At 40.8% G+C, this 22,905-nt stretch overlaps 1 protein-coding gene and 1 long non-coding RNA gene across 15 annotated transcripts in view; one reads left to right on the top strand and one right to left on the bottom strand.

The window, feature by feature from the left end:
- TJP2 (tight junction protein 2) overlaps positions 1-19,663 on the top strand; it is a 124,456-nt gene extending 104,793 nt beyond the window's left edge. For 6 of the 14 annotated variants that reach the window (XM_077907815.1, XM_077907757.1, XM_077907775.1 and 3 more), the window contains 12 exons: positions 1,798-1,906; positions 3,276-3,486; positions 4,201-4,388; positions 5,430-5,525; positions 6,118-6,197; positions 6,577-6,787; positions 11,898-11,998; positions 13,217-13,429; positions 14,617-14,727; positions 15,912-16,241; positions 17,363-17,448; positions 18,685-19,663. In XM_077907815.1, coding sequence (XP_077763941.1) covers positions 1,798-1,906; positions 3,276-3,486; positions 4,201-4,388; positions 5,430-5,525; positions 6,118-6,197; positions 6,577-6,787; positions 11,898-11,998; positions 13,217-13,429; positions 14,617-14,727; positions 15,912-16,241; positions 17,363-17,448; positions 18,685-18,850 — 1,902 coding nt within the window. In that variant the 3' untranslated portion in view covers positions 18,851-19,663. The remainder of the gene's footprint in view (positions 1-1,797; positions 1,907-3,275; positions 3,487-4,200; positions 4,389-5,429; positions 5,526-6,117; positions 6,198-6,576; positions 6,788-11,897; positions 11,999-13,216; positions 13,430-14,616; positions 14,728-15,911; positions 16,242-17,362; positions 17,449-18,684) is intronic. The other 8 variants (XM_077907723.1, XM_077907790.1, XM_077907783.1 and 5 more) reach the window with 5 other exon arrangements.
- On the bottom strand, positions 5,722-22,507 carry LOC144319579 (uncharacterized). The gene is made up of 2 exons (XR_013385372.1): positions 22,389-22,507; positions 5,722-6,062 (listed from the first exon to the last, which is right to left on the bottom strand). It is a non-coding gene; the product is annotated as an uncharacterized LOC144319579 (long non-coding RNA).
- Between the last annotated feature and the right edge of the window lie 398 nt (positions 22,508-22,905).

The following is a 22,905-nucleotide window of genomic DNA, read 5'->3' as shown; positions in this document are numbered from 1 at the left end:
GGTGAAAGACAAGGAAAAAACTGTGGGAACTGTTTTTTCTTGTTTTTGTTTTGTTTTGTTTTGTTTTCCAGTAATCTCATCTGAAAGACAATAGATAGTCCTCATTCTTGGGCGTGAATAAATTTTGTTAAAGGAACCTTTAGTTCTGCAAAGGAGTAAAAAAGATTGAGTTTGCCTACTGGGGCAGAGAAGCTGCTGTACAATCAAAAGCTGTAGCTGATAGCGAATCCTTTTCAGGATCACAGCAGACACGGCTAGCCCCCATAGACTACTAAATAGATAATGAAAGAGGGTATTTCTTGGAGAGGACTGTAGAGCCTAACCTTCCAGTATCAAAGTGCTGTCATGGCCTCTTTAACAGTAATTTGTTTCGATGTTCCTTTTCATGGCCAAATTGAATGTATGTGGTAAACTCTCTCTACATTTACTAATCATTCTTTTTCTGTTGAGGGTTAAGTGGGGCTCTTCCCTTTGTAAAGGTGGCAGCCTAACATAGAACAAACACACTAGTGTGCTGTGGTCTTATGAATATCAGAAGTCTGTGTGTTTTCATGCTTGGCTTGACTGTCTCTTTGTTTATTATTTATCTGGTATGGTTCTTACTTCTCTTTCAGAAACTTTATGGGATGGAAAAGAGAAAGAAACGCCTAAGTTTTTAAACATAATTACCATGTGTGATTTAATTTTCACTGTTTTATTTTTGGCTTGATGCAAGATTAGCCTCACATGGCCATAGGATGGACAGAGGGACCCTCAAGGTCTTCCCTAAAGCCCCATGGCCTTGTCTTACTTAAATAAAAGCATATACAGTGCATATGAAAATGTGGCATATACAGCTACAGGTGTATATATATAAATGGCACAAGAAAGGATTAGATTCTAAAGTGTGATGATCCCTAATTGGGGGATAGAGAGATGGGAATGACAGATATCTTAAATGCTAAATATTGTTTCAAAGGGAAAAGTTACTAATTTACCTAAGTAAATGTCATACTTCACTATTCTGTTTTAAAATGGTTTTAAAGGTACTGAATAAAGATTCCAAAATGCCTTTTTCTTTGTGCCACGTTTCAGTTTTACTTGCTTTCTGACTTACCTTTCAAAAGCTATGTACTGTGTCCCCTCTTTGGTCATTGGGAGATAAGTGTTGTGGCTCCTTGCCAGAAATAAGTGCGCCAGAAGCGTAAATATTTAAGCCTGTGTATTAGGCTAATGGCCTGCCATTATAAGGCTAATGCTCTTCAATTTCATAAACACATATTAAAAACCTTTTAGGTGAGAGAAGCTATAGGAGAAAGGTGGAATTAGATTTTTATTTTCAGGCTTTTATTAAAATCACTTTGAAGTGTTTTTAATACCTTAAGCTGAGCCAGCATGCCTGTTTACCATAAGAGTCCACCACTCCCTATAGCATTATAGTTAAGTTTCATAATTGTGTATTACCTCCCTGACCACCTCTATGGGAAACTCAAGAAGAAACAGACACACTAACATAACAAGAAATTTTAATCTGATCCAGTGACAAATCCTTGATGGAATGGCATATTTCTAATGCCATATTTGGCATATTTCTAATGGCAGTGTGGGGAGACAGGAATGTGTGATGCCCATACAGCCCAGGCCCATAGCAGGTACTGGGAGGGCTTGAGTTGAGACACTAAGGGCTTTTTTTTTTACATCCAGGCCCTGATGAAAACAAACATAAAAAACTTAGGTGGCATCCTTTTAAAAAATGACTTTTTTCTTTTCTTTTTCTTTTTTTTTTTTTTTTTGTCTTGTTTTTCTCCTTCTTATTAGGTGAACACACAGGATTTCAGAGGGCTAGTTCGGGAAGATGCCGTTCTCTACCTGCTAGAAATCCCTAAAGGTGAAATGGTGACCATTTTAGCTCAGAGCCGAGCTGATGGTAAGCAAATCTGATCATTAGTTTAATGTGGGGAGTGGGGGAAGTGGGACAAGGATGAGAGAGGTATAAGTCTGGGTATTAAAAAATTGAAGTGTATCTTCACTCAATTTTTGGGTCACAGGTATGTGAAGAAAGTTTGAGTACCATTTAATGTTCTATAGAAATATTTTCTGTGCACCAACTGAAATAATTTTACCAGTTGTGTCAATTTGGAATAAAATCACTTTTCTGAATAGTGATCTTTTTTTTCTTTTTTTTAAAGATTTTATTTATTTATTCATGAAAGACAGAGAGAGAAACAGAGACACTGGCAGAGGAAGAAGCAGGCTCCATGCAGGGAGTCCGACATGGGACTCGATCCCAGGTCTCCAGGATCAGGCCCTGGGCTGAAGGCGGCACTAAACCGCTGAGCCACCGGGCTGCCCTGAATAGTGATCTGTCTTTAAGTACTGCCTGGAGTTTACTGGATTTTTCATATGAAAGAGGCAAAGGGCCATGTCTCTGGGGCAGCTTCCACATTAAGGCTTACCAGTCTGACAAGTTGCTGCACCCTTCCAGACCTCATTGTTCTCATCAGTAAAATAGGGGTTCACAGTATCTTCCCAGTTTGCTTCAGAGGTTGATTGGCAAGTGTATTAGGCTTCTCTAAAGGAATGGAATCCATAGGGGGTGTGTGTGTGTCTGTGTGTTTGTGTAGACAGAGGTATATTATAAGGAATTGGCTTACATGATTGTGGAGGCTGGCAAGTCCCAAGGACTGCAGGGTGAGTTTGGCAAGTTGGAAACCTAGGAGAGCCAATAACTTGGTTCCAGTCCAAGTCTGGAGGCCTGACAATTGAAAGAGCTAATAGTGTAGTCATAGTTTGAAGGCTGGCAGGCTCACAACCCAGGAATACCTAATGTTTCCACTTGAATCTGAAGGCAGGAAAAAGCTGATGTCCTAGTTCTAAAGCAGGGAAAAGTTTGTTTTTTTCTTACTTGGAAAGGGTTCACTTTTCTGTTTTATTCAAGCCTTCAACTGACTGGATGAGGCCCACCACTCAAGGAGCACATCTGCTTTACTCAGTCTGCTAATTTAAATGTTAATTTCCTTCCCTAAGAGCCTCAGTTACACACACAATAATGTTTGACCAAATGCACCCTATGGCCCAGTCAAGTTGACAATAAAATTAACCATCACAGTGACTCATGAAGTTAGTTTTTTGTCCTTCTTCCTGTTTGAGTCCTGATTCCCATAGGGCCTGTTCACTGAGTTTACTAAATAAAAAGTAAAAAGGGTGATCAGAGATAGGAGAAGCTGATAACTCTTCAAGAAAAAAAACCTCTAGTTAAGCAGAATGCAACATACAAGAATCCTTTTGTTTTTCAGTGTATAGAGACATCCTGGCTTGTGGCAGAGGGGACTCATTTTTTATAAGAAGCCACTTTGAATGTGAGAAGGAAACTCCACAGAGCCTGGCCTTCAGCAGGGGGGAGGTCTTCCGAGTTGTAGATACACTGTATGATGGCAAGCTGGGCCACTGGCTGGCTGTGAGGATTGGAAACGAATTGGAGAAGGGCTTAATCCCCAACAAAAGCAGGTATATGAGATCATACACTCTCCTACATCTCTCTTAAGCCTTCTCCCTACAAATCAATTACAGTCCCTTCCCTGCTCAAAGAGGAAGCCCCATATGATTTCATAATTTGTCTTTATGTCCTCTTCTATCACCTGCTTCTGGTTCATGAGGTATGTCCTGGGACTGTGAGATCACCTAATTTGCTGTATTTAGTTAGTATCATGTGGTTCGTTGTTGCACCTGGCTGGTGTTTAAACAGTTTCCTCTGGAGTGTCTGCTGCCTTGCATAGCACACGAGCAGATACCAGAGTGGCTGGAGCATGTCAACACGATCCTCAGGAACAGGTTGCCCTTTTCCACTGTGTGGCCCTCATCCTTGGGAGAGGCTTATGCACCCCAGTTAACATGTTGGGTGGCTGACTGGAGAAAATAAGAAAGATAATTGTACTTTGGCAGGAATTTGGGTTATGTTTACTATACACCAGCCTACCAGGGTAGCCACGTTCACTGTGTTTGTTACTGAGCTATTTCTGGTAGGTTTTATGTGCACCCAGCCCTTCTCTGCTTTCACTGGGTAAAGAAAGTCCCCACATTTCCCACTCTGAAACCTCTTCACTGTCAAGCTGCATCTTCTCTAATCCAAGTTCATAAGCAACATTGATGGGTTTTGGTTCATTTTAACTTCATTTGTGCATTATCTAATAAGTTTTTACTACCTGTGGTTTCTTCTCTTAGAGCTGAACAAATGGCCAGTGTTCAGAATGCCCAGAGAGACAATGCTGGGGACAGAGCAGATTTCTGGAGAATGCGTGGCCAGAGATCTGGCATGAAGAAGAACTTAAGGAAAAGTCGGGAAGATCTAACAGCTGCTGTGTCAGTTAGCACCAAGTTCCCAGCTTACGAAAGGGTTTTGCTGCGAGAAGGTGAGGAAGCCAAGTGGGGCCAGGAAATGATCTGACTGGGCTCTGAGCCTGTTTTTCTTCATTTTCAGACTGTAATAAGCAGTTTCAAACTTACCATTTAAACCCATGCCAGGCTATAGAGTTGCAATCATATTCAAACATGAAATAAGACTTCCAAAAAAGTGAGTTATGCAAACTCCTACATGGAAGTGTATTTCCACATTTCAGTTATTTTTTTTTAAAGATTTTTATTTATTTAATCATGAGACACACACAGAGAGAAGCAGAGACACAGGCAGAGGGAGAAGCAGGCTCCCCATGAGGAACCTGATGTGGGACTCGATCCAGGACCCTGGAATCACAACCTGAGCCAAAGGCAGATGCTCAATCACTGAGCCACTCAGAAGTCCTTCAGTTATTTTTTTAAATACTACCATTCGCAAGTTTATATATGTTACTTCTAGCAAAGTTTGTATTTGATCCTGGGGAGGGGAGTGAAGGCATATTCTTCAGAAAAGAGCACGTCTAAACTGGGGGAGAGAGAACATAATTTTTTTCATTTAATCATGTTATCACTAGCCTATAAAATACTTTTTTTTTTTTTAAATATTTTTTTTTTCAATTTTTATTTATTTATGATAGTCACAGAGAGAGAGAGAGAGAGAGGCAGAGACACAGGCAGAGTGAGAAGCAGGCTCCATGCACCGGGAGCCCGATGTGGGATTCGATCCTGGGTCTCCAGGATCGCGCCCTGGGCCAAAGGCAGGCGCCAAACCGCTGCGCCACCCAGGGATCCCTAAAATACTTTTTTAAAAAAGATTTTATTTGACAGAGAGAGAATGAGAGCAAGCATAAGCAGGGGGAGTAGCAGGGAGAGGGAGAAGCAAGGCTCCCCGTTGAGCAGGGAGCCCAATACTGGACTCAATCCCAGGACCCTGGGATCATGACCTGAGCTGAAGGCAGACACTTAACCAAATGAATCACCCAGGCGCTCCAAAATATTTTTGCTTATCTTAGTAGCTGATGAAATGTGTTTCCGTGGCCTTTCTTGTCTCATTTCAGCTGGTTTCAAGAGACCTGTGGTCTTATTTGGCCCTATAGCAGATATAGCCTTGGAAAAGTTGGCAAATGAGTTACCGGACCTGTTCCAAACTGCTAGTAAGTCTGTTGATGATTCTTTTCTCTCCCAGTTATTATTTTGAAAAATATCTAATAACATACAAGAAAAATGAAAAAATAATGAATACCCACATACCTTTCATGTGTAGTTACTGTCACTGATCAAAAAGCTTGCCATATATATCCCCTGCCATAGACATAGACACACACTTGAAAAAAAACTTCTTGTGAACCATTTGAAACTAAGTTTTTACCAATGAGAATCTCTTCACAAGGACATTCTTCTCCTATACTACATTGTCACAGCCAAGAAATTTAACACTAATAGGGTAATACTATTTAGTATATAGTCTATTTACGTCTTTCTAGAGTCTCCTTTTTTCTTTTTTTTTCTGACTTGATATCTTGCAGAGTCCAAGCCCTTTGTCTTCAGTTGTTGGACTACCTGCTCCCTCATGATTAGACTTCAGTTAAAGAGGTGTGATGGGTCCTTCTCATGGTCTCTCTTCAGGGCGGCTCCTGACATCAGATGTCTCACCATTGCTGATGCTGGGATGAAGTCTTTGGTCCCAGTTTCTAAAAAAAAATTAATAAAAAAAAATTAATTAGCCCTTTGTTTTTGCTTTTGCAGAAACGGAACCAAAAGATGCAGGATCCGAGAAATCTAGTGGGGTGGTCCGGTTAAATACTGTGAGGCAAATTATTGAACAGGTGAGGAAATTCATCCAAAGGCCATGTTGTCAGAAATAATTGGGTCATAGTTTGCTGCAATCCTTTTTGGAACAAAATCTGTATTTTAATAATCATTAAATGTTAATGATAAATAATGAATATAAATGTAAACTATTGCATTGTGTGGAAATCAGCCGATGTTCAGTCGCAGGGATGTACTGTTTTTTTCAGAGTTCTCAGCACTGTACCAAATAGCATGTTAATTCATTTTCTTAGCAGTGGGCATAATGTGGAGGAGAACATTTTCTGCTTTTTGATTTAAACTGATAAGTTTTATCTGATGCAGCCTTAAGACAAACTCTCTGTTGCTGTATGACTTTATATATACATTTACATAACTTTTGCCCATTTCTAACAGGATAAGCATGCACTATTGGATGTGACTCCTAAAGCTGTGGACCTGTTGAATTATACTCAGTGGTTCCCGATTGTGATTTTTTTCAACCCAGACTCTAGACAAGGTGTCAAAACCATGAGACAGAGGTTGAATCCAACATCCAACAAAAGTTCTCGGAAGTTGTATGATCAAGCCAACAAGCTTAAGAAAACGTGTGCACATCTTTTTACAGGTAAGTGAAATTTAAAATTGTCTTTGCTCCACAATGGGAAATAGAGAATGAAGAATGGAAGAATTAAGAAAATAATTTGAACAAAGAAGAGTGGTCTGGAATCCTATTCATGACTCCTTGAAGACAAATGAATCCTATCAGTATATTAGTTTCATGGTGTTTATATATTTAATTTTGGCTGAAAATGATCATAAAGATCCATGACATGCAAAAATTTGTCATTTTGATGGGTTCAAATTTTTGTGTGGGACTGCAAGCTAGTGATTGAGCCCAGTGCACCATCTAGCACCCACATCTCTATATAGATTGTATCATTGTGCCCTACTTACCATGCATATGTGCACCAACAGGGTGCTAGGAACTTGGTTTCATTATTTAAAAAGGTCCCCAAAATAGAAACTTGAACACTCTGTGTATTGGATGATATTAAGGATTTATTTCTCCTTTTTAGGATAATAAATCATACTGTGATTATGTTTTAAAATAAAAAGTCTTTATCTTATAGGACTCTGTGCTAAATAAAATATTAATGGATGGACCTAATATATATTTATGGATGATCTAATATGCCTAGTAGCATTTGCTTAAATAATCTTTGGTGAGGAGAGTGGGTGGAGGATATAGAGAAGACTAGCCAAGAATTGACAGTTGTGGAAGCTGGGTAATATATGCAGACAAGGAAGTTCATGTTCTCTCTACTTTGTGTATGTTTTAAGTTTTACATAACAGTTTTAAGTTCCTGAAATGAAGACCCACATCTACTATTCCTTATAAAAGAAAAATAATGTAAGAATGTAGTGTGTTGAGTAACTGAATATATGCAGTACCTATATATGTCACTAGTTCTGTGAATGTGGTACAATTCAGGTTTAAAGGGGTTATATGAAGTTTTTGGTCATGCAGTTTTGTGGGAGGGACTGTGTGGATAGAATATACTTGAGGGTAATGAGAGCTCTTTCGAGTTCAGTGCTGCTCACCGTTACCTGTGTCATTTTTAGCATATCTGACACTGGGAAAGGAGGAAGTTGATGAATATATCTCTACATCAGACTCTTGTTTTATTGTCACTGGCTTTTCTTGGTAAAGAGACGCACTTTTTACCACTATGGTAAAATGCTGAAACTGACAGGTAATTTAGCCACATGTACAGGAAAGAGTGGTCTATAATAAACTGGGTTTTTATGAATGTAGAGTCTTAAGAGCTTGTGCTTTTGATACATTCATATATATTTCCTCTGTTGTTTTTATTACTGCTACTACTTATGGTAATAATAATTATTACTATTTTTATTATAGCAGTAGCTAATAGAGGTACAGCCTTTCATGTCTGCTTATTAGACCATAAGAAAGGTCAGCAACTTCTGCAAGGTCACACATCTAGTGTATGGCTGAGCTCAGGTGAAATGGACTATGTGTCCAGTATTCTATAGAACACAGATGTATTTTTTAATGCTGGAAAGGGTCATACAGTGTAATTCCTCCCTTTAATAGGTAAGTCATCCATTTAACCAAAACCTGCAAGATTGTGACTGATATTAAATCCCACCTCACACCCTCCCTCCACCTCTGGTTAAGTCCACTAAATGACTAGGGGCATGTCTCAGAGCTGAAGTTAGGGTTCATTTGAGGATAAGAGATACCAGGAAGGAAAATAAGTTTATGGCATTTTTTTGAATTACTAAGTAGGAATAATAGAACTTCTCTGATGAACACCGTAATTCAAAATCCAAATCCAATCCAGTAATGTTGTAGGTGGTCTCCCCAGGCTCAAAAATCCTTTTCCCTTTATGCACAGTAAGGAGAAAGTCCTTTTTGCGGCAGATGAATATTTAATAATGACAATATTAAAATGACTCCCCTCGCAAACTCAAGGTACTCCTCAGTTAAGTGGAGATGACAAGGGAAGCTTTATTCTGAGATCTGCCCCAAAGCAAGTTAATTCTCAGTGTAAGTTAAAATGTTAAGCTACCTTTCCTTCTCAGTTTAAAAAAATTTATTATAGAATGCATTTATGTGTATTTGTCACAAAATTATTTTTCAAACAATGTTTGAATTACATGTTTTTTTGAAATTCCTGAAGCACTCATTTCATGGTTTGAAGACCAATGAAATGGAACTGTACTGAGAGACCCAAGCAGGGCCACCATTTATAAATGTGAAATTGTGGGATTTTTAAAGTACCACAGGATATTCTAGCACTTCTATTAGCTTCTCCAGGTTTCAGTAATGTGAAATTTTTACAGTTCAGTCCTAGAATTTTCCAAGTATTCAACAAAGGCCACTGTTATTATTAGTGATACTACTTTATATCTATTTTACTATCTTTCAATATTACATGTAAAAAAAAATAGTTCCATGTCATTATACAGTCTTTGAAAATGCTTGAGGGAAAAAGTGAAACTTGTACCAGCTGAAAGAACCCAAACTGTAGTAGCCAATTCTTGGTTTCCCATGGGAATGTAGAGACTGGTAACCAGCGGAATAAGATGGAGGTCTCTGGCTAGATACCTTGGTTGATGGTTGCTCATTTATAGGAGGGTCCCTGTCACATGAATAGGTTGAGATTTAATTTACATAACCTATAATTCACCCATTTAAAGTGTACAATTCAGTGAGTTTTAGTATATTCAGAACTGTACAGCCATCACCACAATCAATTTTAGGATGTTTTCATTATTCCAAAAAGAAACCCAGTATCTTTTAGCAGTCATTTCCAGTTTCTCCCCACCTGTCCAGCCTTACATGTCACCATCTGCTGTTGCACTTGGCACTTCCCAACATCCTCCTTGGCTGGGGAGGGAGTAATGACCATACTTGTTCAACGGCTGGGAATGGATGGCCTCAAAGTTCCAGGATTTCCAGCTAAGACAGAGGTTAACTGCAGATTCTTTATATATTTCATTGTCTGGAGTTTCAGAGATGCATTAAGTCTATCCAAGGGGATATAGGCCTAGTCCAGAGGTTGGGAGCAACAGGAATTAACTGATATATATAGCGTATAATAATGCTCAAAGTCAAAGAATATGTAAAAACCTAATGAACAAAACCCAACAGTAAATCAAAGGTACTTGATTGCAAGGGAAGGCAGTATCACAGTTGTGCCACCCACTTCTTAAAAGGAGGAGGTCAAGGGCATGAGTTGGATGGAGCAACTTAGTCTGTGTTACCTTTATAGGAAGCTTAAGAAATGAACTACACTGTAGTTCATTTTTACTGTAGTTAAATGTAGTTCTACAGTGTAGAACTACACTGTAGTTCACTGTAGTTCATTGTAGTATTTTTTCATATACTTGATTCGATGTAAATTTAATCATCGGTCTTATGACTTTTTCATTTTATCAGGAGGCATGAATGAACATATTCTCTCCATTGCATAAATGGCCCTTTTAACTTTAGGTCTTCCTCATGATACAAACTGTATTCATCTCAAATAACTCCAATATAAGGCTCAAAAAGCAGCTCTACAGTATAAATTTCCTGCAAACCATTTATTTTTTGTTTCTAGGGTATACAATCTCATTTCCATATTTAAATACCATGGCATCATATTTTACCTAGGAGAACAATAATCTTTGCAAAGTACCATGATAAAGATACAAAAGTCCAAGGAATCAAGGTTATTTTCCTTGAGTTGTCCAGTGTATCAGTTTGTTCTAATACTATAAATAATTGATAACCAAGGAAATTCTAAGCTCATTCAGGATTTTCCAAGGTCAGGGTTAGATGAAATGGAAGAATGGCATAGATTACTAGGAAGAAAACTTGAAACACAGTTGCTTACAAATTGCTTAATGGTTCTTTTTTGGCCACACATACACACACACTTACATAATTACACAGACTTCAGGATAGATAGACCAGGGGGCCTAACAGCTCTTACAAGCCCTGGTTTTCTTTTGGGTGCTACACATAATGCCATACCCTTTAATAAAAGGCTATGACATGGGGATCCCTGGGTGGCTCAGCAGTTTGGCACCTGCCTTCGGCTCAGGGTGTGATCCTAGAGTCCTGGGATCGGGTCCCACATCGGGCTCCCTGCATGGAGCCTGCTTCTCCCTCTGCCTGTGTCTCTGCCTGTGTGTGTGTGTGTCTCTCATGAATAAATAAAAATTTTTTAAATAAATAAATAAAAAGCTATGACATAGTTTTAAAAAAATCCTAATTTACCTTCAGTCTGATCATTTTAAGCCCAACTGAGCAATTTGCTTGATCGGCTTATCCCTGTTAGGTCCATAAATACATACTGCTGGAGGACAACTGCATATGTTTTATTTGGTTATTTTGTACTCATTTTTAGATGAGCTGTGTTGTACGGTGGGTGGCTAGGGCCATAGGTTCTAAAAGCAAACTGAGCTTGCATCTAGGTTTCTTCACTCTTCACTTGTTTCGTGTCAGGTCTTAGACCAGATAGTTACTCTTAACTACTGTCTCTCAATGTCTCTTCTGTAAAATGGCAATACCTACTATGAAAGGTTTGGATAAACAAGAAATGAGCTCACCTGTGTAAGGTATTCGGAAAAGTGCTTGGTCGATCCATAGTACTGCTATCTAAGGTATATTTTGTTTGGAATAGAAAATTTATATTCTTTGAATATACATCTGTAGAGATCGGTTAAGTATGTATATTCTAAAATATTTAAGTCCATCAAAGTTATATACACTTAAATGTTACCTTTACTATTTTTTTGAGATATCCAACAGTAAATTTGTATATATTTTTGTCACATACATGCCTATGTAACAGTCTTTAAAATATAGCACTTTCATATTTGTTTTAGATATGTTTTCTTTGCTCCTAAACACATGGTTGTTAAAAACATATTTTTTAAAGGTAGCTTTTCTGAAAAGTAGACATTCTGAAAAGAACGTTATTCATTTTTAGCTTTATAACATTCATCTGTAATGTAAACTCCCAATAGCTAGATGGGTAAGGGTTTTAATTACATTCAACTAAAGGGATTTATTGTTCAAATATGTGCGTACTTTTTCTTGCATTTGCCAAAGTATTAATTCAGATATGACAAAAATGAGGAAAATTATATGTGAAGTAGCATTTTTAATAAACATTGCTCTGGAAATTGACGCAAACCTTTTGTTTACATTTCTATAGCTACTATCAACCTAAATTCAGCCAATGATAGCTGGTTTGGCAGCTTGAAGGACACAATTCAGCATCAGCAAGGAGAAGCAGTTTGGGTCTCTGAAGGAAAGGTATGTGGCATAGATATTCTGCTATGAGGTGAGAGTCCGTGTTCTGAATCTTTTCTCAGGAGGGTAGTGAATGTAGTCAAACTATGCCCATTTGAAGTGATTTCAACATATGTGCTAATCAAGTTGGAAATTTTATAAATTCTCTGAAAAATAAAATGAAGGGACTTTTCAAACAAAAGTAGAATGTGATGTATGTGACCCTACATTCACTTCCCTTTTACTTTTAACGTAGTAACTAGTGTTGTATTCCAAGCACACTAATCAGAGCTTACAAGATCTTGTGCTGAGCTCCACAGCTTACTAAGGATACAGGAAAGTCAGCATGGAGGGGAGAGGTGAGCATGAGAGTCATGGAGAATATGATTAAAAATGAATTTTTTAAAAAAGGAAAAGCTAGCAAGCAGAGTTGGAATCATTTGTTTAAAAGATTGGAGGAAAATGTGTCCTAGGAATTTGAATAGGTTGGTAAGAGAGGGCTTGGAAGCTTGTGTAGGCCTCTAAAATTGGCTAGCTTCTCATCCATGCAGGTAGTTTACCCACAGTTCTACTGAATGGAGGAAGCAAAGAGATCATACAAGTTCCTGTGGTTCTAAGGAGGCTTTGGTGCTAGTATTCTGTAGTCCATCTGAACTGAACTAGTTTGTGAGATGTCAGAGGATGATTTTGTTGTGAAAGTGACTCAATTACTAATTAGATTGTTGAGTCCTAGTCTTGCCCTTTGGAAACTGCATGTGTAGTCAAGATGTCTAGCATCTTCTAAGTGCTTACAGCCTGCTGAGGTTCTGTGATAGCCTCCTTTGTGAGAATAGGTTGAACAGGACATAGCTTCCTTCCTTGGGGATTTGAGAATTTTGTCGAAGAGTGGAGAGGTGTGCAGGCACCAGGCAGTGTGAATTTATTACAGGGGACAAGTGTTAGCAGAAAAAGCTGAAAAGGAGCCCAAATTCTAGAAGAGAAGCACAATAATCTGAGGAAGCATGGCTCAGTAGTGGGATACAGGATGGTAGTAAGGATAGGGTGGAGGGTTCCAATTTGAATCCCTGCACAAAAAATGAATAGTCGTTTCAAGCCAAGTGATTTCAGGAAAATAAAGATGACTTCCCTTTCTAGGGCATGTCAAAGTTTCAGTCACTTGGCTGTGCCCTTGGGAATTTTCTTGAGTCCCCACTCCCAGGAGCCAAGTCGACCCCACTGACCCTCCGAAACAAATTCCTCTAGATGGAAGGGATGGATGATGACCCTGAAGACCGCATGTCCTACTTAACTGCCATGGGCGCAGACTATCTGAGTTGCGACAGCCGCCTCATCAGTGACTTTGAAGACACCGACGGTGAAGGAGGTGCCTACACTGACAATGAGCTGGATGAGCCAGCTGAGGAGCCACTGGTGTCTTCCATCACCCGCTCCTCGGAGCCGGTGCAGCATGAGGAGGTGAGGCGAGGCAGACCACAGGCTGTGAGGCCATGAGCAGGAAAAGGACGTTCTGGTGTTTCACTTGAATTCTCCTGGACAACTGTTTATTCAGGGTGCTTTGGAAGGTATTCCTGAGTTGGAACAGATGACTTCTAGGGGGCTTATGATCCCAAGTCAATGCCTATATGATAGCATTTGTGGTCCATGGGAAAGCCAGACAGGAACTAAGTGCTGGGAGAGATTGACTGATCAGCACTCATCACACTGATGATCTAGGGCATGATGGATACACTGAACAGCTTTATGTGCCAGCTGTCCAAATTACAAGTGGAACATTATTTTTAAATACAATTTTGTTGTATTTACTTGTAACCTTTGATTAGGTCTCTCTGTACTTTTAGGTATCCTTGCTTTTTCTTATCCATCCTCCCTTTAACCTTTCTAATCTTGCTGGAACTCCTGAGTGTTTCCCCATCAGTTTCCTTCTCTCTTGTACTTCAATTTTTTAATTGAGTTTATGATCAAATATACATCTGGTCATGTGTACTATGCATCCACTGGTGAATAGCTTCTGTGATCCTAGAGATTATGTCAATAGGCACTAAGTTAGGACCAATTATTAGTTGTACCTCAGAGAACATTGGAACAGTGTAAATGAGGTTATCCATATATTTGAATAGTTGTTATTCTTGTGGACTTCTCTTTAGCAAGTCAGCTCATTTTGGTGAATGATTTTATTCTTTATGAAATAAAAGTACAAAAAAAAAATAAGGTGAAGGGAAGATAAAACCCACCAAGGCCAAAAAATTAGTATATATTAGTAGACAAGTTATAAAGAATAAATTAACTCCCTCATGTCTACAGGTGTAGATGAGCCTAATGCTTAAAAATATTAATAGCTGTAAGTAACAAAAGAGATTTTAGACTTTGGGAGGATTTTGTATGTGGGGAGGAATTATTTTAAAGGAAGAGACTATTAATTAACATGGATTGCAGCTAATTAAAAAAAGTATAAAGCATTAGCTAATAGGTATTTGCTGATACCTGCCTTTTTTAGTAAAGAAGCACTGGGGTATCTCCATTTATACAAGTTATGAACCTCAACTTCTGAACTTTTTGCAACTTGGCAAAACTCCAGCAAAGCAGATGAGTGTTCTCTTCTCTTTGCTGGGATCTTCTTGTGAATGAACCTTTATGTTTTGTAGAGCATAAGGAAGCCCAGCCCAGAGCCACGAGCTCAGATGAGGAGGGCTGCTAGCAGAGATCAACTTAGGGACAGTAGTCCACCCCCCGCATTCAAGCCAGAGCCGCCCAAGGTACGTGGCTGGGAAGCCCATGATGGGGAGGAAGAGGAAGCAGACACCCAGTTTCCTGCATAGCCAGGAAGAGCACACACAATGAATGGTGTTGAATTTATGTTTTTGGCTCACTTCTTTGTTATTAAAACGCATCTTTTGGTTTGTTGGGTGAACCCTAAAATTAGGGAAGAGTGAAAAGAAGGAAAGGCAGTTTTAGGAAGAGCATACAGGTTTAGAACTGTTGGTATTTATTTATTCACTTATTCATTTATTTTATTTTTCATTAAAATTTTTTTGTAGCAAGAATAAAAGTTTGACAAATACTAAATGCCCAGAAACACTGATCTCAGAATCTGTTTTTCTTTTTCAGTTAGAGTTTTCCGCCCACAATCTGATTTAGATATACCAGAAAATCCCTACTGATGATTGACTAAAGAAAACAATCACCACCACTGTTTATGATCCCTCTCATTATGAGGCCAGCTTAATTTATTTTTAAATTAAATCATTACTCAGAACAGAATCAATATAAGAACACATGGTATATGTCATATGAACCAAATCTGTAAGTATAGGCTTTTCCTTATAACCTAGAAAGATTTCTCCATTTAGCTCAATACCTTAGATAGGAAGAAAGCAATCACTGGTTGTATGAACTGTCAGAAATAGGGACCTCATAAAATATATCACTGAAAATATACAACCAGGCCTAGGATCAAAGGATGAAGGAAAAGTGGCCATTGGCATTATATGCTACCCTTCCTGCTCTAGTCTCATTCATGGCTGGACAGAGGCCTTCCCTCTGAGCTAGGGCATGCACCCTTGTTATGTGAACTCAGAATCCCACTCTTTGATCTTGAACACTCCCGACTTGTTCTGAGGTCTTTTTCCAAGGTATTAATCTTAATATCCTCTAGTACAAAAGTAGGTCTGAACTACCTCTAAACTTGTAGGCCCCCAACCCTTCCCCAACACCCTCTTGGTTTCCTAGAGTTCTTAATACTTTTTTGTAGGAAGCAGGGTAGGGCTCAGGATGCCCAACCAGTGGCTGTTTGTCCTGTAGTATTTGATCCCTTGTCAGAATGGTATTTGTTGACCACTTCTGGAAACTGATCAGGAAATGGGAGTGTATTAAATCACTAATACAGATTTGAAAATAAACTGAAAGCCCAAGGTAAATATATGTTCATTGTTCTCTGCAGGCCAAAACTCAGAACAGAGAAGAATCCTTTGACATCTCCAGATCCCATGACTATAAGTCAAACCCCTCAGCCGTTGCTGGTAATGAAGTTTCTGGGGCATCTACCAGAAGCTGTCCTCCTCCTATTGCAGCAAAACCTTCCTTTGGAAGGTCTATACTGAAGCCCTCCACTCCTGTCCCTTCCCCAGAGAGTGAGGAGGTGGGAGAGGGCAGTGAAGAGCAAGAAGGCGCTCCCAAGTCTGTACTGGGCAAAGTTAAAATATTTGAGAAGATGGATCACAAGGCAAGATTACAGAGAATGCAGGAGCTTCAAGAAGCACAGAATGCAAGGGTAATTATTTTTAAACCACTAGATTACCTTAGCATGTCAACAGTAAAAATGTTAGGTTTCATTTAATATAATGATTTGCAGTCTTTTTTTCATACAGACCTGAAAAGGATGTTCACATGCAATGATACCACAGGCACATGCTATGTGTATGTCATTTCCAGATTATCAGCTATCACTGTGTCCCTTTTCTTATAATCAAGAAAGCCTGACAACTATAGGTGAATAAGATTCTGCTTTTCATACTTAGAACTTTATATCAGGTTCTGGAATGGGGAAGTATGACAAGAGAAGCAGTGCCTCTCAGAAGTTATTTTTCATTAAAACATCCGTTGTATTCATTTGGTAACTGAATTTAAATTTGCTCCCAGATTTGCCATAGAAAACAAACAAAATAAAAAGAAAAAAGAAAGGAAACAAGCAAACCTTGTATGCTAAAATGAAAGGCCCATAGATTGTAGTTTTCGATACAGTTTGAATTTTTGTGCCATATGCACATCTAACCTTTTAACAGTCAAGAATTTAAATGAAGGCTCATTGATCATATCCTGTCCAGTGAATATGGGAGTTTTCCTCATTTAAGTCTGTCACAACAGCAGCAGTGCTTCTGAGCATTTTTCTTTTTCGGTTTTGTTTGTTTTGGCAGTAAAATATACATTTACCATTTTAACAATTTTTCCCCATTTTAACTATTTCTTAAGTGATTAGTGGCATTAAGTACATTCACAGTGTTCTGCAGTCATCACTACCATCCATCTTGAGACTTTGTCGTATCTCCTCACTGAAGCTCTATCCTCCCTCCCCCAGCCCTGGTAATCACCGTACTACTGTCTGTCTCTGTGAACTGGATTACTTAGGAACCCCATTTAAATGGAATCATACAGTATCTGTCCTTACTGTAGCATATGGCAGAATTTCATTGCTTTTAAACATTTTACCTATTTTGACATGAAATACTAGGTAATCATACACAACCATGAAAACTAGAGAGTTGCTTCTATTTTTCCTCCTCTACTTAAAATAGTTTGGATTGGAAAATGGGACCAGCAAGAAACCAGCAAGCCACACCAGCAATCATTCATTCTTTCCCTTTTGTTCTTCTTTGTTTCCCTTAATTACCACAGATTGAAATTGCTCAGAAGCATCCTGACATCTATGCAGTTCCAATCAAAACACACAAGCCAGACCCTGGCCTGTCCCAGCACACAAGGTAAGGGCTGCTCAGCAGTATTAGGTCTAAAAAGAGGGCTTGTCTAGGACTCCTAAGAAAAAAATTTCTTCACCTACGTATCAATGTAACAAGAAGACCACCACCACCACCCCTCCCCACCCTGGCCAATGATTTACCTTATCCAGTCAAAAAAAAAAAAAGTTTGTTTTTTTTTGTTTGTTTTTTTTTTTTTAATTTTAGAGAGAGAACAAAAGCAGGAGGGGCAGAGAGAATCTCAGGCAGACTCCACGCTGAGTGCTCTGCCCAGCACAGGGCTCAATCCCATGACCCTGAAATCACGACCTAAGCTGAAACCAAGAGTCAGACACTTAACCAGCTGCACCACCTAAGTACCCCCTTATTCAAATTTAATCGTAAAGATTATAGAGTCAAAATTTCATAGTAATTTTGCTTGTGTGCTAAAACCAAGAGCTTAATCACTGACATTTCAAATTAGACCCCTTTAACACACTGAAGCACAGATACATTAAACTGTATTGGGAGAGCACATGAGCAGAATTCCTGGGGCTTAGACACTAACTGTTTTGTCACTAATATATTCTGGCTCTTAGCCAAGCTCCTTAATTCCTTTGCATCACATAGCAAAGTCAGGCCACTTGTGCTGAACTGTGGTCTGAAGGGAAGGTGATGATCAATGGGCCAGTGTTGGTAAGATGCTTCATATTTAAAATGCCATATAAGCATTAGGAATTATGGCAGTGTCTTCCTGTTGAGGTTTTTATACTGGATTGTTTCCTGCTTCCGAGAACAGAAAAAGAAAGTCACAGTTTCTTTTGGCTGTGCTGACTGGAAGCTAGAGTCCAGTTTTACAGCAATAGAACACGAAAGGCAAATTTCTTCTTTAACAATTGAGCAGTGGTACAGCCAACCAGGTGGTCCCTAGTTGACTGAAACTAGAAGAGAAGTCACTCTGCTGGGTGAGCTTATAGCCAAAGACTCAGGGATGGGGAAGGCACCTTCGGTCCAGCAGGGGAATTCTTAGGTCAGGGAACACAGGGCTGACTTCCTCACTCACTGCCCACATGACAATGGCCTTAACCTGTTAATCCCCACAGTGAAACTGGAGTGGGGCCCAAGGTAGCCCTGCCCTGCCAGCAGGGTGTGGTGTGTGTCTCCGAGGTCTGCGATTTGTCTGGGGCATGTGGCCGCCCTTCCGCGGGCAGTCAGAAGCCCTGGATGAGCTTTGGGAGGCATTTAACACTCTCACTTCGTTAGTTCCAGGCCACCCGAGCCCCAGAAAGGCCCTTCCAGGCTCTACCAGGATCCCAGAGGAAGTTATGGCAGTGATGCTGAAGAGGAAGAATACCGCCAGCAGCTGTCCGAACACTCGAAGCGTGGCTATTACAGCCAGCCTTCCCGGTACCGGGACACGGAATTATAGATGCCTGATAGTCGGCGTGTCCGTCTCCCCACTGCCACCACCTCGGAGCAGCGCTCCCACTGAGCATGCGACGGTTCTTTCTAGGGAAAGTGCACTGCGGAGATTTGGGACCCTGAACTCCCATTTCCTCAAGGGGAGCCCCGGGGGCAGCCAATGCAAATAAAAACTGAGGGCTCTGTTTGTGGAACTGGGTCTTGAGAGTTGATGGCTTTTTGCTCAGAATCAAGAGAAACACTACAGTCTGATACTGTTACCTGCTTCAGTGGACCAAAATTTGTATTAATTCTGTTTGCGTATTTTTAACATGTATATTAAGAAGTGATAACTATTTTCCCTCATTAATATCTGCCTTTGAGGACTGTTTCAATGAGAGATGGAATGTGAAAAAGGAATTAAAATGCTGTTGGACTCCCAACTAAATTCAAAGAAATATTTTATTACAACTCTAAGTGCCTTTGATGAGAAGTGTCTTAAATATTCTTCCTTTGAAGCTTTATGCAAAGCCATAATGGACTAAGACTATTTTGACTAAAGTTTTATACCAGCTTAATAACTATGGTTTTCTCTGCACTGTGTCATCTTTTCAAGGCATTTGTCTTTGTAATATTTTCCATAAACTCTGTATATATAGTAGCTACATGTGGTAGTTCAGCTACCAGTGCTAAATAGCTTGACGACCAAGAAATTGGTATAGAAATTTTTGTTTAAACCATGTGCTCCAGAAAAGCAGATACTTGGAAAAACTGTATTTCCAAAAGTGTGTGTATTGACAACAGTTTTATAATTTAATAAAAAGGAGATTGAAATCAATAATTTGCTTTCTGGTAGATTTTTTTTTTTTCTGGTAGATTTCTACACTAATTCCTATTCCTAAATGCAACTTTTATTTCAATTAGTGATCAGGAAATGAGAACATACTCCTTGCTGAACATGAAAATGGAGACCCATGTGGAAAAGAAAATGAAACTTACCAATCATCTCATCCTTCAGATACTTTTAGTGCACTTCCTTGGAATACATATTTGTGGATGTCTGTGTGTGTTATAATTAGGGGTGTACTGTATTTGCAGTTCTGTTTTCTATTTCTTCTTGTTTTTTGTTTCTTTTTTTTAAGGATTTTATTCATTAGAGAGAGGGCAAGCATGGCTGGGAGGTGGGGAGTGGGACAAGCAGACTTCTAGCTGAGCATAGAGCCCTACGTGGGCTGATCCCACACCCTGAGATAACAACCTGAGCCAGAATCAACAGACAGGCGCTCAACCAACTGAGTCACCAAGGTGCCCATTTTCTACTTAAAAAAAAAACATATTTTTTATTCATTTGAAAAAGAGAGGGAGAACAGGGGGAGGGGCAGAGGGAAAGGGAGAAGCAGACTCCCTGCTGAGCAGGGGGCATGATGTAGGGCTCGATCCCAGGACCCCGATATCATGACCTGAGCCAAAGGCAGACGCCCAACCAACCGAGGTACCCAGGTACCACTACTTTTTCTATTATGAACATTTCCCACAGGGAGTAAAACTCAAGTATGCATCATTGCTAGGAACTGCAGAATAGTATATTCTATGACTTCAAAACTAGACAATTCTGCTATCTCAGGTCATTTGGATTGTTTCCAGTTTTTTATCTCTTTTACATGAAATGCACCTTCACGTATAATCCATTTCCGTACATCAAAGATCAACATTTTAATCCTTATCTGCAGGTTGTTTCTCAGAAGTGGAATTACTGAGCAAAACCATAAAGGAACGTAAGGCTCTTAATGTTTACTGCCAAATTGCTTCCTAGAAAAGTTGCATCAATTTATACTCCCTCATTCACTCTTTAAAGGCTGAAATATGTTTAGAAGTTAAACAAGACAGCCTAGAAATTTAGGCTTGTATGAATCAAAAATAGACTGAATTTAGGAAAGGAGAAGAGTCTTGGTTCCCGTAAGAGTCTTTTATAATCTGAATTGCCACAAAGGTGTTTAGCTTTAAGTTGAGTTAGAAATCAGCTTACTCAAAACAGAGTTATATAAGAAATATATCCTTGATTGTGTGTCTATCAACCTGGGTGCTGGAATTCATAAGCCACTTAGAGCAGTGACATGAATTTCTGACCGGTTGTGAAGACATGGACTCCAATCTGTGTGTTTGGTAAATAAAAGTCCCCTTTTGTGGATGGAGAAAGATACACTGGTTGTATATGATGATTTAGTTTGCTTGTGTCCCTTAACTGTCTGAATGAGCCTTTCTGCAAAGCTAGGGAGGAGAAAGGAGGCTTTGCATCAGGATCTGGGCTGTCATGGTGCTCTGCCCTTTTTTTGTGGTACATTAAGTGGTGCAGCCCAGCAGGACCTCTGTTCCCCTCTGTGCATTCCTCCAGTATGCCCGATGGACCACTAGTGCCTGCCCCACTCATTTTTCATTAATAGTCTTTGTTCTGGGAAGGATTTACGGCTATCTGCAACATATGTGGGTTATAATTAAGAAAACCTAATTTGCGCTAGGCAAATAAGGAAGGAAGGAAGAAGAATACCAGAATAGGAAAGGCAGAGCCAGGAGGGGGGAGGGTAGTGTTCACAATACACATTGTCTGGGCTCCTCTGCTTTCCAGAGGCCAGAATAGGGCTCAAGATGACTGGTACCTGATTTGATTCAAAATGTCTGTAGGGCGTTAGGGAAATTGTTCTGGAATTCTCTACTTCCCCTCTTTTTTTACACTGTGTCACGCAGCCATACCCACTTGCCTGCAAGGGTGACTTTGAAGATCTGTTTCTTTCTTTTTCTTTTGTTTCAAGATTTGATTGATCTAGACAGAGAGCGACCAAGTGGGCCTGAGCAGGGGGGAGGGGCAGAGGGAGGAGGAGAAGGAGAAGGAGAAGCAGACTCCCCGCTGAGCAGGGAGCCCAGATGCAGGCTTCCGGGATCAGGACCTGAGCGGAAAGCAGACGCTTAACCCACTGTGCCTCCCAGGTGCCCCTTTTTTCTTTTTTTTTTTTTAAGATTTTAAGTATTCGCTATAACCACGGTGGGGCTTGAACTCACGACCCCAGATCAAGAGGCACACGCTCCACCAACTGGGCCAGCCAGGCCCTCCCGCCAGAGGGGCTTCTTCTCTTTTTCTTTCAAGTAATGCCAGTAGTAGCACAGTAACAGGGGGCCCTTTAGTAAAAAAAAAAAAAAAAAAAAAAATCTGGAGAAGGCGCCTGAAAACATAGGGTGGATCCTGCAGCGCAATGCGAACCTCAACACGAAGTCGTAGCATAGGACACGGTACTTCCCGAACGGACGGCGGCGCCCTCGGCACGTGCGCGGCCTCCCGCGGCCTCCACACGGTGCCGCTTCCCGGGCAGCGTGCTCAGGCTCTGCGGGTCACGGCCCACCCATCCCCGAGCTTCCTCCCTGGTTCTGCCACCCGCGGTTTTGCTCCAGGAACAGCAGGAACGGAGCGGGGCGGGGGCTTCGGGGGAAGCCTGCATTCGGGAAGCAGCACCAGCACCAAGCGCTGAGCGCGAGCTGCGCGGGGAGCGAGTACAAGGGACCTCCGCAGTGGTTACCGCAGCGGGAAACGCCGTCCACTGGTGTCACACACGTGCCTCCTGCTCCTCCCGCTCAGGCGGCGCGGACGCTGCGCCACCTGCTCCGCGTCGGGCCTCGGCTGGTTGAGGGCCGGCCGCTACGGGCGTGTGCGCGTGACGTGTGCGCGTGCGTGCGTGCGTGCTTGCGTGCGTTGCACGTCATCGCCCTCGTTTCCCAAGCAGAGGCACGCGTGCAGGGGGAGCCTGGCTGCTGAAAGGCTGGAGCGCCCGGCGGAGCGAGGCGCCAGGGCCCGGGAAACCCGACGGCGCGTCAGGATGATGAATGGGCTGTAAGTCGGCCGAGGCCTCCGGGCCGAGAGAGGTTTTCTGTAGAGGGTTTTAGGATGGGCTGGGGGAGGGGGAGGGGATCCCCGGGGGGCGCAGCGGCTCAGCAGCTCAGCGCCGCCTTCAGCCCAGGGCGTGGTCCTGGCGTCCCGGGATCGAGTCCCGCCTCGGGCTCCCCGCATGAGCCTGCTTCTCCCTCTGCCCCTGTCTC

Source organism: Canis aureus, chromosome 1, assembly GCF_053574225.1.
Source record: "Canis aureus isolate CA01 chromosome 1, VMU_Caureus_v.1.0, whole genome shotgun sequence".
Classification (NCBI taxonomy): domain Eukaryota; kingdom Metazoa; phylum Chordata; class Mammalia; order Carnivora; family Canidae; genus Canis; species Canis aureus.
This window is presented reverse-complemented; position numbering and strand designations above follow the sequence as displayed.